This window comes from Heliconius melpomene, chromosome 21 (assembly GCF_056956725.1).
Source record: "Heliconius melpomene rosina isolate 202511_hmr_F chromosome 21, ASM5695672v1, whole genome shotgun sequence".
NCBI lineage: Eukaryota > Metazoa > Arthropoda > Insecta > Lepidoptera > Nymphalidae > Heliconius > Heliconius melpomene.
Window position 1 is genome coordinate 394,127 of NC_140409.1, and position 15,972 is coordinate 410,098.

The 15,972-nt window shown below is 42.5% G+C and overlaps 2 protein-coding genes across 2 annotated transcripts; one reads left to right on the forward strand and one right to left on the reverse strand.

Moving 5' to 3' along the window:
* Nucleotides 1–2,648: 2,648 nt before the first annotated feature.
* On the forward strand, nt 2,649–4,071 carry LOC146526726 (uncharacterized protein F54H12.2-like). The gene is made up of 2 exons (XM_085206094.1): nt 2,649–3,853; nt 4,038–4,071. The coding sequence occupies exons 1-2, from the start codon at nt 2,649–2,651 to the stop codon at nt 4,069–4,071; spliced, it is 1,239 nt and encodes a 412-aa protein (XP_085062220.1).
* A 477-nt stretch (nt 4,072–4,548) lies between these two features.
* LOC146526727 (uncharacterized) lies at nt 4,549–5,638 on the reverse strand. Its single transcript, XM_085206471.1, has 2 exons — nt 5,520–5,638; nt 4,549–5,113 (listed from the first exon to the last, which is right to left on the reverse strand). The coding sequence occupies exons 1-2, from the start codon at nt 5,535–5,537 to the stop codon at nt 4,628–4,630; spliced, it is 504 nt and encodes a 167-aa protein (XP_085062597.1). The 5' UTR covers nt 5,538–5,638; the 3' UTR covers nt 4,549–4,627.
* Nucleotides 5,639–15,972: the final 10,334 nt, after the last annotated feature.

Genomic DNA, 15,972 nt, shown 5'->3' on the forward strand with positions numbered 1-15,972 from the left:
TTGGAACGATAATGGTACAATTTTTATAGACAACAAGAAAGTTTATAAAAGTAATATTGTTGACTTAATCAATGATGTTGTAAGACCACTCAAAAACAGTTCGCCACAAGGTTGGGTAGAATTTTCGAAAGTTTTGAAGGATTTAAAAGTACCATTGAGTTATATAGGAAATCCAAAACGAGCAACTTTCATAAATGTTATGTCAAAGACACCTGATTTTGGGAAAACGTCACAAGCTGAGACGGAATCTTCAAGCACCACAAATCAATTAACTCCTCAAACATATCCAAAATCGAACGAAGAAAAAGTAAAACGAAAAATTGCTTGGGAAAGATGGACCCCTTATTAGAAATCAAAAATATTTATTATGATGTTTCTAATCCTGCTGGTTATAGTAGTTTAAATAAATTATCCGAAGCAATGAAAAGTAAAATGACTAAAGAAGATACAAAAAAATGGTTGTAGTCTCAAGAAATTTATACCTTACATAAGCCTGTTCAACGACGATTTTCGAGAAATAAATATGTTTTATCTAATATTAGCGATCTTTGGCAAGCTGATTTAAGTGATATGAGAAATTACAGTGAATATAATGATGTAAATAAATATATTTTATGTGTAATCGATGTTTTTAGTAAATACGCATTTGCTAGACCTTTGCAAAAAAAGAACTCTGAATCTATAAAAAAATGTTTTTCAAGTATATTTTTAGAAGCTAACACTATTCCCAAACACTTACAATCTGATAAAGGTACTGAATTTATGTCAAAAGATGTACAGCAATTTTTAAAAACGCGAAATATTAATTACTATACGACGAACAATCCTGATATCAAAGCCAGTATTGTTGAGAGAACATTGAAAATGAAAATGTGGCGATATTTTACACATAAAAATACTTATCGATATGTTGACATTTTACAAGATTTGCTTTATTCATATAACCATAGCATTCATCGAAGTATTAAGATGCGTCCTTGTGATGTTAATCATAATAATATAATGACAGTTTGGCGTAATTTGTATGGTAACACAAATAGTCAGCATAAAACCATTTGTAAATTTCAAATTGGTGATCATGTTAGAATAACAAAATATAAACACATATTTCAAAAAGGATATGAAACAAATTGGAGTGATGAAATATTTATAATTACATCAGTCATAGAGAGATCGCCGTGGTTAGTGTATACTTTAAAAGATTTAAAAGATGAACCTATAATAGGAACATTCTATGAAAAAGAGTTACAAAAAGTAACACATGATCCCACTACAAAACACAAAATAGATAAAATTATTCGTACTCGGTATTCAGGTCTCAGAAAGGAGTTGTTCGTGAAGTGGAAAGGTTATCCGAATAAATTTAACAGTTGGATATTAGCATCGAGCTTAGAGTCATGAATAACGAAGATTTTTATTTAACACTACTTAGTAACAGCTCAGTTTTATACTTTCCTGATAATAAGACGACACACTTTTCAACAAAACTTCCAAAATCTATCAAACTAGAAGGAGAATGGTCGGTAGGAATTGTAGAATTTCAGTATCCATGTACTATGTTCACTGTCCAAAGTAAACAAAATATAATGTACATAAGTAAAAGAGAGCAGCAGGTTCCCAATGAAGCTAAACCACAGATTGTTACTTATAAAGATCATATCCCAGCATCTAGTTATGAAAATATAGAGGATGTTCTATCAGCACTGAATTCTAGAGAATCATTTAAACTACGCTACGATAAAATTTCAAAATACATCACTTTAACTGGAAATATCGATGACCTCATTTCTCTAAAGTTTTCTTCAAAGTTGAGTCTTCAGCTTGGTTTTGATCCAAATACTGATGTAAGAACTAAAACTACAGGTAAATTTCCAGCTAACCTTTACTTAGGTTTACCATCACAACTATTAATTTACTGTGATATCGTAGAACCTCAAATAGTGGGAGATGTAATGTGTTCATTGTTACGGATTATTTCCTTGGATCCAGTTAAATATGCATATGGATCTAACAAAATGCACGTTTTTTCGCCCCCACACTATATCCCAGTAATGCGTAGAGAGTTTGATACAATTGAAATAGATATAAGATCTAACACCGGAGAAAATATACCATTTGAATTTGGAACGAGCTGTGTTAAGTTACATTTCAAATGCAACTAATTTAAATAAAATTATGTACGAAAAACGTAGTGATAATATTTGTCCATATCAACAATATTACATCCATCAAGCTGGAACTGGAATTGGAGTTATCTATAAGGGTGCGGCACATCAGCGTGGTCATGGTATTGGAAGTTTTTTGGGTGGGTTGTTTAGATCAGTTCTACCTCTATTGTCGAATGGAGCAAGAGTGATTGGAAAAGAGGCATTGAATGCTGGTGTAGGACTTTTATCAGACATGGTACAGGCAAAACCATTAAATGAATCGATGCAAGAACGTTTTAGGAAAGCTACTTCAAATTTAATAAGAAAAGCTGATGATAAAATAGATCGAGTGATGACAGGATCAGGTAACAAAACCAGGAGACGTCGCCTACAAAGTCTCATTCAGTCGGAGAATCTAAAAGGGAGAACATTGAAAAGAGCTAAAAGAAATTATAAATTAAATTACAACAACGACGATATATTTTCAACAAATTAAAAATAATGTCGTTTTTACATAATCATTCTTGTGAATGTGCCAAATCCGGACTGGACTTATTCGCTTTACCATCTACTCAAACAAGCATAAAAAATGGACAATGGATTCACTACAAACCAATTTCATCACTCAGCGACGATGGGCCATTAGAATTTCAAATTCCTGGATCTGGTGATGATTACATTGATTTGTCACATACATTAATTCATGTCAAAGCAAAAATAGTAAATCAAGATTTAACACCTCTTGAGGATACAACTGTTGTAGCTCCAGTCAATTATTGGCTTCACTCTCTTTTTAGTCAATTAGATGTCTATTTAAATCAAAAACTTATGTCTCCACCAAATAATACATATGGATATCGTGCTTACATAGAAACTCTATTAAATTATGCTCCACATGCGAAACAATCACATCTTACATGCGGATTGTGGTATGAAGATACTGCTGGGAAAATGAACAATACTGATGAAACAAATAAAGGATTCACAGAAAGACAAAAATATGTAAAGGAAAGTAAAGAAGTGGAAATGATTGGACATTTGCATGGAGATATTTTTAATCAAGAAAAGTTTCTGATAAACCGTGTTGAAATGTGTATAAAACTAGTTAGATCAAGAGATTCTTTTAACCTCATGGCTTCAACAAATGATATAAAAGTAAAAGTATCAATCACTGATGCTACTCTTATGATTCGTAAAGCTCGAATAAATCCGAGTGTACTGCTTGCTCATCAAAAAGTTTTAGCATCTACAACTGCAAAATATCCAATCACAAGAGCTGAAGTAAAAGTCTTAACAATTCCATCTGGTGTTCAGGGTAAAACACTTGACAATGTTTTCCTTGGACAGATACCTAAACGGTGTATTATTGGATTTGTTAATAACACAGCTTTTAACGGTAGTTATACTAAAAACCCATACGATTTTGATAACTTCGGTATTAATACGTTTAGTTTATATATCGATGGTATGCAAATACCATCAAAAACTTTACAACCAACGTTTAGTAATGGAGTTCATACTCTTATGTATCATACACTATTTACGGGAACTGGTATTCACTTCTTGAATGAAGGTAATGGTATCAACAGAGATAGATATCCAAAAGGATATTGTCTGATGGCCTTTGATCTAACTCCTGATTTAGCTGCAAACACCTCTTCGCATTGGAATTTAATCAAACACGGGAGTGTTAGGTTAGAAGTAAGGTTTGAAAATGCTCTCACTCAAACAATAAATTGTATTGTTTATGCTGAGTTTGATAATTTAATTGAAATAGACAAGAACAGAAACGTAAGTGTAGATTTTAGTAGTTAATAGACTGCAGGCCTTATAAAATAACATTCTCCATGTGATATATTCTATATATTTGATAACTTTTGTGTGCTATAGACGTAAATATCATGAATACTTTAGAGATAAGTAAATATTTAAAAACAATACATCCCACCTTAACATCAAATGTTTTTGCTGCTAATCGATTGCCGGTTCATATGTCAACTCCTGTTTATTTGATCAGTAATTTAGATCCTGATACAAAACCAGGCTCACATTGGATAGCAATTTACATAGGTACAAATGGAATTGGGGAATATTTCGATACTTTTGGTCGAAAACCAAATAGTTATCATTTATCATTTTTAAAACGAAATACAAGTAGATGGACATATAGCAATAAGATAATTCAAAATGTTTTTTTCTTCTTTTTGTGGCGAATACTGTCTTGTATATATATATCTTAAGCGTAGAGGTATGTCTCTCACTAACTTTGTTGAAATGTTTAATCAAGATACAAATAATAATGATCTTCTGTTAAACGATATGTTTCAATCTTTTATATTATTTTAAACAAGAATAACATTATGTAAAAAAATATGTATGAGTGAAATAATAAATGCTAATGTAAAAAATATTATTTGGTTTTATTAAAATGCCTTTCAGATGAAAATAAAACAAAGTAAAATTTTAGTAAAATAATTTATTTAGTCTTTTTGTTTAAAGTGATATTTTTTTAGGTTTGGTGCACTAGAAATTTCTTTGGTGATACTATGTACCAACTTTCGTGTAAGCTGGTGGTGGTTATTTTTGTTATTTTTCTTGTTATAATATTTGACCCTCACATCTGCATGTTTCCAGTGCTCCTCCGGTGGTACATCAACCAGTTTTTTCAGTTCAAATATCTCAATTTTTATGAGATGTGTTGCATTGGATCCATCATCTTCGTTGGTAGTAATATATGAGGTACCATCGTTCGTCGCTCGCCCCACCGATGAAGAACGTAGTTTTGTCTTTTTTATCTTCGGAGGAGGTTCTTGAAAGAACTCGTTTAGAGAGTCACTGCTCTTTGATCTCTCTCGCTTCTTGATAGGGTATGGTGAGGTACGTTCATCGTCAGATGTTGAGAAGTAATACTGTTTATATGTGTTTTCTTCATATTCTGTCTTATTCCCACCCACGCAGCACGTAAGCTACAACAATGAATACAATAAATTGCATTGTTTATGCTGAATTTGATTATTTAATACAAATAGCCAAGCACAGAAACATAAGTGTAGATTTTAGTTCTTAATTAACAGTAGGTCTTCTTATAAAACAACATTCTCCATTTTATATGTTCTATGTATTTGACAGCTTTTGTGTGCTATAAACGTAAATATCGTCGGGAAGTAATACTGTTTATACGGGTTTTCCTTGTATTCTGCCTTATTCCTACCCAAGCAGCAGGTAAACTACAACAATGAATACAAACGAAAATAAGTATAAAATAAAATAAATTTCTATGCTATCTAAAAAACGTTAGAGAGTGGTAAAAAACATAAGTTGTAAAAAATCACAGTAAAATACAAAATAACATGAATAAAAAGTAATACTCACATCCATAATGGTTTCCATGTGGTTAGCACTTACTAGACAACACTCGCACAATAGTTCTTAACAAGAAGACACTGAACAACTTAGTGATGAATCCAAAAAAGATACACAGTCGTTTTATACTAACTTGGACAATGTAGCGGAACAAACCTATTAAAATACCGGAAGTGATAACGATAATATTCAAACTGTATGCTTATCACTTATGACTAATAAAGAAACAATGGCGTTAGTAATAGCAAATCTGTTACAAGTTTGAGCATGTCTAAAATTCCACAATAACAACTAAAAAATAAATCGAAAATATATATATTAAATGAGAAGTTTTTAATAAACAAAAGATTTTTATTCTTAGGTTAGGTTAGGTTGAACATTTCTTGGGGTGCTTGGTCGGATAACCTCCTCGTGTGTTCGCTCGCTGTTGGCCCTTTCTCGAATGCTTGTCATTCGGGGGGGACGAACAGTGTTGCGGGCCGGTGCACCCTGGGCGGCGAGTAATTGGTGCCCACAGGATTCGTCCTTGGGTAATGATTGCTCGCTGGCTAATAATCCGACGTGGTTCTCCGCGTGTCCTCTGTCATGCAGAGTACACAGTGTGAGGAACCGAAGGGCGCGCGTGGTGTGTACTCACCCTACCGCCACGCAGGTGCAGAGATGTGCCTGCGCCGAATATATCGGAACTCCACTCTTGGTTGCGGTCATGTCTCGTAATCAGGAGTGGAACCGAGGGCCTTGCTTTTACCGGCCGAGCTGCGAGGAAGAAAACCTCTATAAAAAATTACCCCAACCCAAGCGGCGAAGCAGCGCGAGGGGTTCATGGCTGATGGGGAGATCAGTCGCTACTGCTGGTCCCGCCAGGGTACCGGCCGACACCCTGGCGTAATAGGCTTATCCGAGGACAGGGGGCACTGCTCGGATGGACCGTTTTTCCCCCATACTCGTGGGATCAATATGGAAGACTTAAAAAGCAAAAACCAAATTGATGATGTGGTGGGGCCCGAGGAGGGCGGTGAGGTGACGTGGCCCGAGATGGGCGGAGTTGAAGGAGTCGTGCCTGCTATAGGCGAGAGGAGGGCTTCTGTGCCCACAAGTGAGGCTGGGAGTATCAAAGACTCGAAAGTTGTCTTGAAACGACTGGACCTGGCGGAAATCGCCTCTTTCATCAGTGGAAGGTCCAGATCGAACTCAACATCCTCACGTGGCCGTTTCTGGGCGGCCACTGAGTCGGAGGCGGACAGTTGTGTCTCCATAGAGCCACAAACTGAGGAGATGCGGAGAGACCGCAAGTATCGGAAAAGGCCGAGGAGCAAGAAGACCCGCTCCGGCTCTTCGGAAAGTGGCGGAGAGAGAGAAAAGCCGAAGGCCAAGTTAAGTTCGGTTCGGCGAGAGGAGCTTCGGCTACAAGCGGAGGAAGAGGTCGAGGGGATGATGGAGTCGGTGCAGTCCAGGGCAAGCTCCAGGCTCTCGGATTTCTCCGACTCGGCGAGACCTAGTGTAAGTGGCCAACTGGTGCAAGATCTGCAGCACCAGGTCAAGGACAGCTTGTCCATTATCAACAAAGTCGCCTGCAGATCCGGCAATCTTAAGGGCACTTTTACAAAAGCCCTTAAGCAGGCCGCCGGCGCCATTAGTATGGCCGTGGAAGTTTTGGCCAATAAGACGGCAAACGAGGAGGTGACGCAGTTGCGGGCGGCCAATAGCCGTCTATCTAATGAGCTGTCGGAGCTGCGCAAAGAGATGTCCTTGATGAGAGAGGAATTAGAACGATCAAGGACCCAGCGACAGGGACACGAAGAGAAGAAAAAGGAGGACGACGTGGCGCGTACGGTAATGGTGCAGGTGGGCACATTGCTTAATACGCGGCTGGCGGCGCTGGAGGACAGGCTCCTACCGGCAAAGCCAGTTCGTCCTCCTTTAGCGGCGGACAGAAGGCGACAGGCGGCCGTCTCAGTGGTGGTGGCTGAACCCACTGTGACGACACTAGTCGCGCCTGCCAATCCAGGCCCAAAGCAGAAACAGGGCCCAAAGAAAGGGAAAGGCAAAACGGGGCGAAAGAAAGCGGCGTCTGTGGAGCCTCGTCCGCTGCCTCCCAGTCCTGCCGATTTGAATGAGGGCTGGAATGTGGTGGTGCGCAAGGGCAAAAAGAAGGCGGCTGTAGCCCCTAGTGGAAAGCAGACGAAGGCGAAGAAGTCTGCCAAGCAGCCCAAGTTGCGCCCCCCGCGATCGGCGGCGGTGACGCTGACTCTGCAGCCGGCAGCCGTCAACAAGGAGATGACATATAAGGATGTGCTGTCGCAGGTCAAGCAGGCGGTCAAGCTGGAGGATCTGGGCATCTCTGATTTGCGTCTCAGAGTCGCCTCTACTGGTGCCAGGGTTCTGGAGCTACCTGGCGCCAATAGTAGCGAAAAGGCGGATACCCTAGCTCAGCGGCTGCGTGGGGTGCTGGACTCCAGCGAGGTGTTGGTCGCAAGACCAGTGAAGTGCGCAGAGTTGCGGGTCAGTGGCCTGGATGACTCTGCCACTTCGGAGGAGGTGGTGCAGGCTATAAGCCGAGTTGGCGGATGCGACGAAGGGTCGGTGAAGGCAGGGGAGATCCGGCAGGACAGAAATGGTCTGGGCACAGTGTGGGTTCGCTGCCCTGTTATGGCAGCAAAGAAGGTCAGCGGGTCGAGGCTCCTAGTGGGCTTCGTTTCGGCGCGTGTGCAACTGCTGCAACAGCGAGCCCTGCGCTCGAAATTGGTCACGTGGCGGCGAAGTGCAGCAGTGCACATGATAGGAGCCAGCAGTATTTCAGGTGCGGACAAGCTGGGCACAAACAAAATCAGTGCTCGGCGGCACCTCACTGCCCGGTTTGCGTGGCGGCAGAACAGCCCGCAGACCACACAGTGGGAAGCGCCATATGTGCGAAAGCCAGCTCCTCGAGGAAGAGGAGGAGTGGCAGGAAGGGAGGAAATGGGCCACCAGCGGGCAAGCCAGACGCTCCAGTTGGGCGAGAGGAGGTGCAGCAAATGGAAGACCAATAATGGCTCTCCGTGTGCTGCAGGCGAACATAAACCACTGTGCCCGGGCCCAGGACTTATTGGTCCAAAGCCTGGCGCAATGGTCTATCCAGGTGGCGGTTGTTTCGGAGCCCTACAGCGTTCCCGACAGAGACAACTGGGTAGCTGACAACACCGGGGTGGTGACTCTTATCACCCAGGTCGCAGCGGGCTCTCCGCCCTTCTCACGAGTAGAGAGGGGTGCGGGATGCGTCGCAGCACTTGTCGGCAACCTAGTTGTCGTTGGGGTCTACTTTTCCCCCAATCGAACTCTTGCGGAGTTCGAAGAGTTCCTTATACGATTGGGGGAAATGGTAGAGCGATTTCGTCCGGCGGAAGTGGTGGTCGCGGGCGATTTCAACGCGAAGTCCAGCGTGTGGGGCTCCGCAACGACGGATGTGCGTGGTGTGACGCTGTCGGAGTGGGTTGTTGCCACCGGTTTGTCTGTGCTCAACCGAGGGACCAAGAACACGTGTGTGCGAAGGCTGGGCGGATCCGTCGTGGACGTTTCGTTCGCGAGCCCGGCCCTAGCGTGTCGTGTTCGGGGCTGGCGAGTGCTGGATGATGTGGAGACTCTCTCGGATCACCTCTACATCTTGTACGAGATCTCCACCCATCCAGCGGTGCAACCAGCCCCCAGTCCAAACTCGAGAGAGTACGGACCGCGGTGGCAACTGGGTCGCCTCGACAGGGAGTTGTTGGAGGAGGCCGCGATAGTGGAATCCTGGCTGCCCCAGAGCTTGGCGTCTGCAGAAGACGCCGCATCCTGGGCGCAGGGGGCGCTGACGCGTATCTGTGACGCGTCAATGCCCCGTTCCGGGCGCCGCCCTCAACGGCGGCAAGTGTACTGGTGGTCGTGGGAGATCGCGCAACTGCGTAACACCTGCTTTGCGGCGAGACGCCAGTACAGCCACTATCGCAGACGGGTACAGAAGGTGCAGGAGGAGGAAGACCGACTGTACCGCGTCTATGTCGAGGCGAGAACGCAGCTGCAGGAGGAGATCGGTCGTGTGAAAGGCGAGTCGCACGACCGGTTGATCGCGGGGATAGACCAAGACCCGTACGGCACACCTTACCGAATGGTGCTCGGTAGGTTACGGGCTTGGGCACCACCACTGACGCAGACACTCCAACCGGACATTCTCCGAGGGGTTCTGTCGTCGCTATTCCCGCAGCGGGCCAGTTTTGCACCACCCAGTATGGCCCGCCCTGCAGCGCGTGAGGAGGTAGAGGAGGACGACGAGGACAGCGTCACACCACCGGTGGAGGAGGAGGAGCTCGAAGAAGCTGTACGCCGATCTCGGCTCAAGAGCACCGCCCCGGGCTTGGATGGCATTCCCGGCCGGGCGCTAACTCTGGCCCTCAACACCTTAGGGCCCAGAGTGCGAGGACTATTCACTGCCTGTCTGGCTCAAGCCATAATTCCACAGCGGTGGAAGACAGGCAGGTTAGTCCTCATCAAGAAGGAGGGTCGCCCGGCGGATTCAGCCTCCGCCTACAGGCCCATCGTGCTCTTGAGCGAGATCGCCAAGCTCTTCGAGCGTGTTGTAGCCAGGAGGCTACAACACCATTTGGAGGGGACAGGTCCGGACCTCTCGGACCACCAGTATGGCTTCCGTAGGGGGCGATCGACGGTGGATGCCACACTGGAGGTAAAGTCCTATGCGCAGGATGCGGTGGCCCAAGGCGATGGAGTTTTGGCGGTGTCTTTAGACATTGCCAACGCCTTCAACTCCCTGCCATGGCCCTGCATAAAGGAGACACTTTCATACCATCGTGTGCCTCCATACCTGCGCCGCGTCATCGGGGCTTACCTGTCCGGGAGGTCTGTGACCTTTCCGGCTCCTGGAGGAGGTTGGGAGGAGTTTGTGGTGTCGGCCGGTGTTCCACAAGGATCGGTGCTGGGTCCGATCCTCTGGAACATCGGGTACGACTGGGTGCTGCGAGGCGGCACCCTGAGGGGTGTAAAGGTCCTCTGTTACGCCGATGACACGCTGGTCTTGGCACAGCAGAGGACCTACCGGGAGGCGGCGGTCCTCGCGACTGCTGGAGTCGCGGAGGTGGTCGGCCGCATAAGGCGGCTCGGATTGGAAGTCGCCCTGAACAAGTCTGAGGCAATCTACTTTCATGCTCCCCGCAAGGGCCCACCACCAGAGGCCCACATCATCATCGGTGGCGTCAAAATTGACGTCTCCAGGAGCATGAAGTACCTCGGACTTGTTCTGGATGGTCGGTGGAGTTTTCGGGGCCATTTTACATCCTTGGCCCCGAAACTGTTGAAGACAGCGGCGGCACTGGCGCGCCTTTTGCCCAATGTTGGTGGGCCGAGCGCCTCTAGCCGTCGGCTGTACACCGGAGTGGTCAGGTCGATGGCCCTCTACGGTGCTCCCGTATGGGCGGACGCCCTGGATCGGCACAACATCACTCTGCTGCGACGTGCGCAGAGGGTGATGGCCATCCGGGCGATACGGGGGTACCGGACCATCTCCGGTGAGGTGGCGTGCGTGCTGGCTGGAGTCATGCCGTGGGATCTGGATGCTCTATCTCTGGCGTCGGTCTATTGCCGACGTCGGGGCCTAGCGTCCGGGGAACCGGCCAGTCCAGCACGCGTCGAGGAGGAGCGGGAAGCCGCATTAGAAGTGTGGGAATCCCGGCTGGCGACACCATCTGCCGGCCGGTTGACGATCGAGGCGGTTCGTCCAGTTTTCCGCCAGTGGTTAGCGCGGCGTCACGGCGTCCTAACCTTCCGCACGACGCAGGTGCTCACGGGGCATGGTTGCTTCGGGGGTTACCTGTGTCGGATCGCTGGGAGGGAGCCCGACGCTCGCTGCCACCACTGCGACGACTGCCTCGACGAGACGGCCCAGCACACGTTGGAGGTGTGCTCAGCCTGGGCGTCTCAACGTCGCGCTTTGCGCGACGTCATAGGGGACGACCTTTCCCTGCCGGCCGTGGTCAAGGCTATGGCCGGCAGCGAGACGTCGTGGGATGCGGTCTCATCCTTCTGCGAGGCAGTGGTGCTCGAGAAGGAGTCGGCGGAACGGGCGAGGGAGGCTTTTGCCGAAGTCGCCATCCGCCGTAAGAGACCGGGTCGCCGGAGGGCGGCTTACGATCGCCGCCTTCCACCCTAATGTGCCAGAGGGCGGTCAGCTTGGGGAAGCTGGCCACCTACCAACCTGGCCCGAGTAGGCGCGCGCAGGTTGCTCCCGCGCGCTACTCATGCCCACACACCCTTGACTCCGCGACGTGCCTAGCAGGCTCCCGCCGCCGCGTTTCGTGGACGATTCTAGTCCCCGCGTCTCGCGGCCAGTGGCGGTCGAGGAGGAGCACCGTGAGGTTTTAGTGGGTATTGGGATCGGCCTTCAGCCGATCCACGAGTCCCACATAACCCGCTCGAGTCCCCACTCGGGCCGGTATCCGTAAAAGGATTTCCTCACGTTAAAAAAAAAAAAAAAAAAAAAAAAAAAAAAAAAAAAAAAAAAAGGTTGAACATTTCTTTACATTTTTATACTCTCATTTCGATTTTTTATTGTTAGATTTCATAAAAATATATATATTAAATGAGAAGTTTTAATAAACAAAATATTGTTTTTGGCGCACCATTATTTGAAACATTATATAGTAAAAAATACAATGGAAGTATTTAGACTAAATAAATTCACAAAGATTGTAATAAGAAAATCATTTATAGAAAGCGATTTAATATCGCGGATTCTAGCACACAGTCCTGTATCGCGGTTTCTGGCGCTTTGATTAAAATGAGAGAAATTGCAGGATTTCGGTAGGTTAGGTTAGGTTAGACATTTTATTAGATTAAAATGATAGAAATTGCATATTAAATGAGAAGTTTTTAATAAACAAATTAGGTTAGGTTCGACATTTTTATTAGATTAAAATGATAGAAATTGCAGGATTTCGGTAGGTTAGGTTAGACATTTTATTAGATTAAAATGATAGAAATTGCATATTAAATGAGAAGTTTTTAATAAACAAATTGTTAGGCAACATAGCGACAAAGAGACGGGCACTGTGGTGTCGTTAGGTGATAAGTAATGCAAGAAAGAGACAGCAACACTGCACTGTGACGTAGGTTCGTTGTTAGCAATTCGGGGAAGCGAGCGATAAGGCCGGGCCCGAGCTTGATGAGGGTGACTGATAAGAGACGCGTCTAGTGGCATTTAATGAATCGAAAAACTATCTTTGGAACGGTTAGAGCTACAGCTCTGGGACCCGGCGCAATCGATTCAAATGGGGGGCTAAACCTTTTTTTTTTTTTTTTTTTTTTTTTTTTTTTTTTTTTTTTTTTTTTTTTTAATTTTGACGTATCGACAAGTCGACGCGCGGGGTCTGGCACACTCCCGTGGTTCTAGCGCATTTGTTGGTTCTGGCGCGTGCGCCAGAACCAACAAATCCCAACTACTCACGCAAAATGCTGATTTAAGCTCGACATAAGAATTTTTTAGTAGTTTCAAATTCAATTTTCTACGTAGGTGGGGTAGGGTAGGGTAGGGTAGGGCGTAGTGTGAACACGCCTCTCGGGGTGGCCAATGGGAGACCAGCTAGTAGGGAGTTCGACGCCGCCTATGTCCACAACTTAGTAGCTCGGTACCCTGTGTGAGGATAGGTCGTATAATTTTGTGGCATGGCATGTTCTACGGCTAGACGGGAACCTTTGTGATTTTTATTGTGTTTAAGTGTTATTATTTTGTGGGAAAATGAAGGTGAGTTTGATTTTTTTAAGAATTTTTCGGATAGAAATTCTGATATGTATAATATTGTAGGTATTTTAGGTTTTTGTTTAAGAGTCATGTGTCATTTTTGTTGTTGATTACTAATTTTGGAGTATTTTGAATGTTTTAATATAATAAGATTCAGTTTTATAATATTTTAGATAGATCCATTGAAGAAAATACGTTTTAGTTGTTATAATTACATATGCTTGAGCTCTTGTCGTTTGTGATATAATATGAAAAAATATCCTTATATCGAATATTAGACAATATGATATTACAAAAATATTTTTTATAGGGGTTTTAGACAATATGGCTTATTTACTTTTAGTATTATACAAAATAATTTTAAATTAAACATAAAATATTAAGAAAAAAGCAACATTGTTTTGGCCTACAAGGCTCTACCTCTACCTAATAGTAACCTATTAACTTTAAATACGAGTATATTGGTATTTTTATATATATTTAGTTAATTATGAATATGAAGCTAATTTGATGAATAAAACTAAAAATTTAAATATATATTCTGTTAAAAATAACTTATAATAACTTTAGCACCAAGTAATTTATTATTACACATTTACTGAGAGTATATCGTCCGTCGGTACTAAAATGGTAAAGACCTAGTACATTTCAGAGCTTAATATTTAGATTTTGTTAATTTAAGTTCTTATTCGAATAAAGTAGAAAGGAAACTTTCCACTAAAGTAAAAAATTAATTTCCATATGTTTTTTTATTTTGTTTCTATTTTCCTAAATATATATTTTTTTTAAATATTGTATACAATACAAAGACCAGTTTAATAATATACGGTATATTATTAAATCTTCATATTATTTTCGTATAGAGAACAATTCCTTTGAAAAAATAACTATTTTGTATTTTTTCTATATACATAAACAACTTTTAACTGCATGTATTTAGATACAAAAGTTTAAAAAAGGTTTTATTATGTCAATAAAATTAAACTCTTAAATTAAAGAATTTTATTTTATTACAACTAGTATAACATGTTCCGTTTCCGGTGATTCTACACACAACACGCTAAGTCGGGTCGCTCCCTGTATTTATTAAAAAAGTGATACTATATTTAAAATTAACGTTTTAAACCACAAATTTCACAATAACTAAGAAGTAACAACACGTAACGCAAGTAATTAACAAGAATATACTTCTAATTACTAAATTTTGAAGTAAGTGCAAGATTTGATTACCCGTTATTATATGCAAATTTGCTAAGTCACAACTTCATTTGCAAATTGTAAACAAGCACGAAGTTAGTACTGTCAACTTCACAACTCAAAGCTACCAACCTAACAAAAAAACGTTTCGTTCCACGCTACGAATTTGCAACAATGAATACACCACAGAATATACTAAGTTTAGATATGTCAACTCTGCTTAACATGATGAAAGAAGAATTTGAAAAACAAACTATTGCAATTACCAACTCTGTATCTGAAAAAGTTATGCTAATGATTGATGAAAAGATTAAACCGTTAAAAGAAGAAAACGAATATCTTAAATTGGAAATACAAACACTAAATAAAAAAATTATTAGCTTGGAAAATATGAACAGAAAGAATAATATTATATTCCATGGAATAAAAGAAACTGAAAATAGTCACAACGATCTTTGCAACATGATATCGGAAATATTTTCGAAACTAAGTATTCAAATAGAATCATATGATATTAATAAAATTCATAGAATCGAAAGAACAAATACAGATAAGATACGACCAATTCTAATCTCACTTACTACGCTCAATAAAAAAATCGAAATTCTAAAATGCAGAAACAAAATACTTATATGACCGAAGATTTATCGAAAGAAACTTTAATGATACGCAAGGAATTACAACAACAAGTTAATAAAGAAAAGGAGAAGGGTAATGAAGCTTATATAAAAAACAATAAGCTTATAGTAAAACAGAAAGATAAAAAAAAGCGAGACAATTCAGTATCTCCACTTCAGTCTTTGCATCAAGGGCCTGCAAAACCTATCTTAGCTCCAGCAAAACTACAAAAAACAGATCCTTTTGCGTATATGAGGGGCAGATCACACTCTCTGAGCGAGAAAACAACATCTAAGGCATAGGAATTATTGGACATCGGTAAACGAGGAAAATCTCAACTAGAACAATCAAAACAAATAAAAACCTTACAAATCCCCAATCCGGCTGGTCACCGTGGGGTTATTGACCACAACCCCCCAGAATCAAAATGTAAAAAACAACCTATATATATCTCAACCTTAAATACCAGATCTTTAAAATCATCTGAATCATTACACGAATTAGAACAAGCTCTCCAAATTCTAAAATGGGACATAGTGGGCTTATGCGAAATAAGACGTTCAGGAGAAAAGATAGAAGACCACGGCGATTACCTACTCTGCTATAAGAACGAAATTCCTGGCCAATATGGAGTTGGATTCATAGTGAAGGCGCATCTCAAACCAAAGATAGAGGAGTTCATTGGAGTATCGGATAGGATAGCTGTTTTAAACATTGCCCTACCAGGCTACAAGCAACCAATATCGCTAATTCAGGTCTATGCACCCACTGAAGTATCCAATATAGAAACAAAAGATAGCTTCTACAATGAACTGAAGGTTACATTAGATTGCTCACATAGTACAAAAATACTACTAGGTGATTTCAATAGCCAGATAGGAAAAA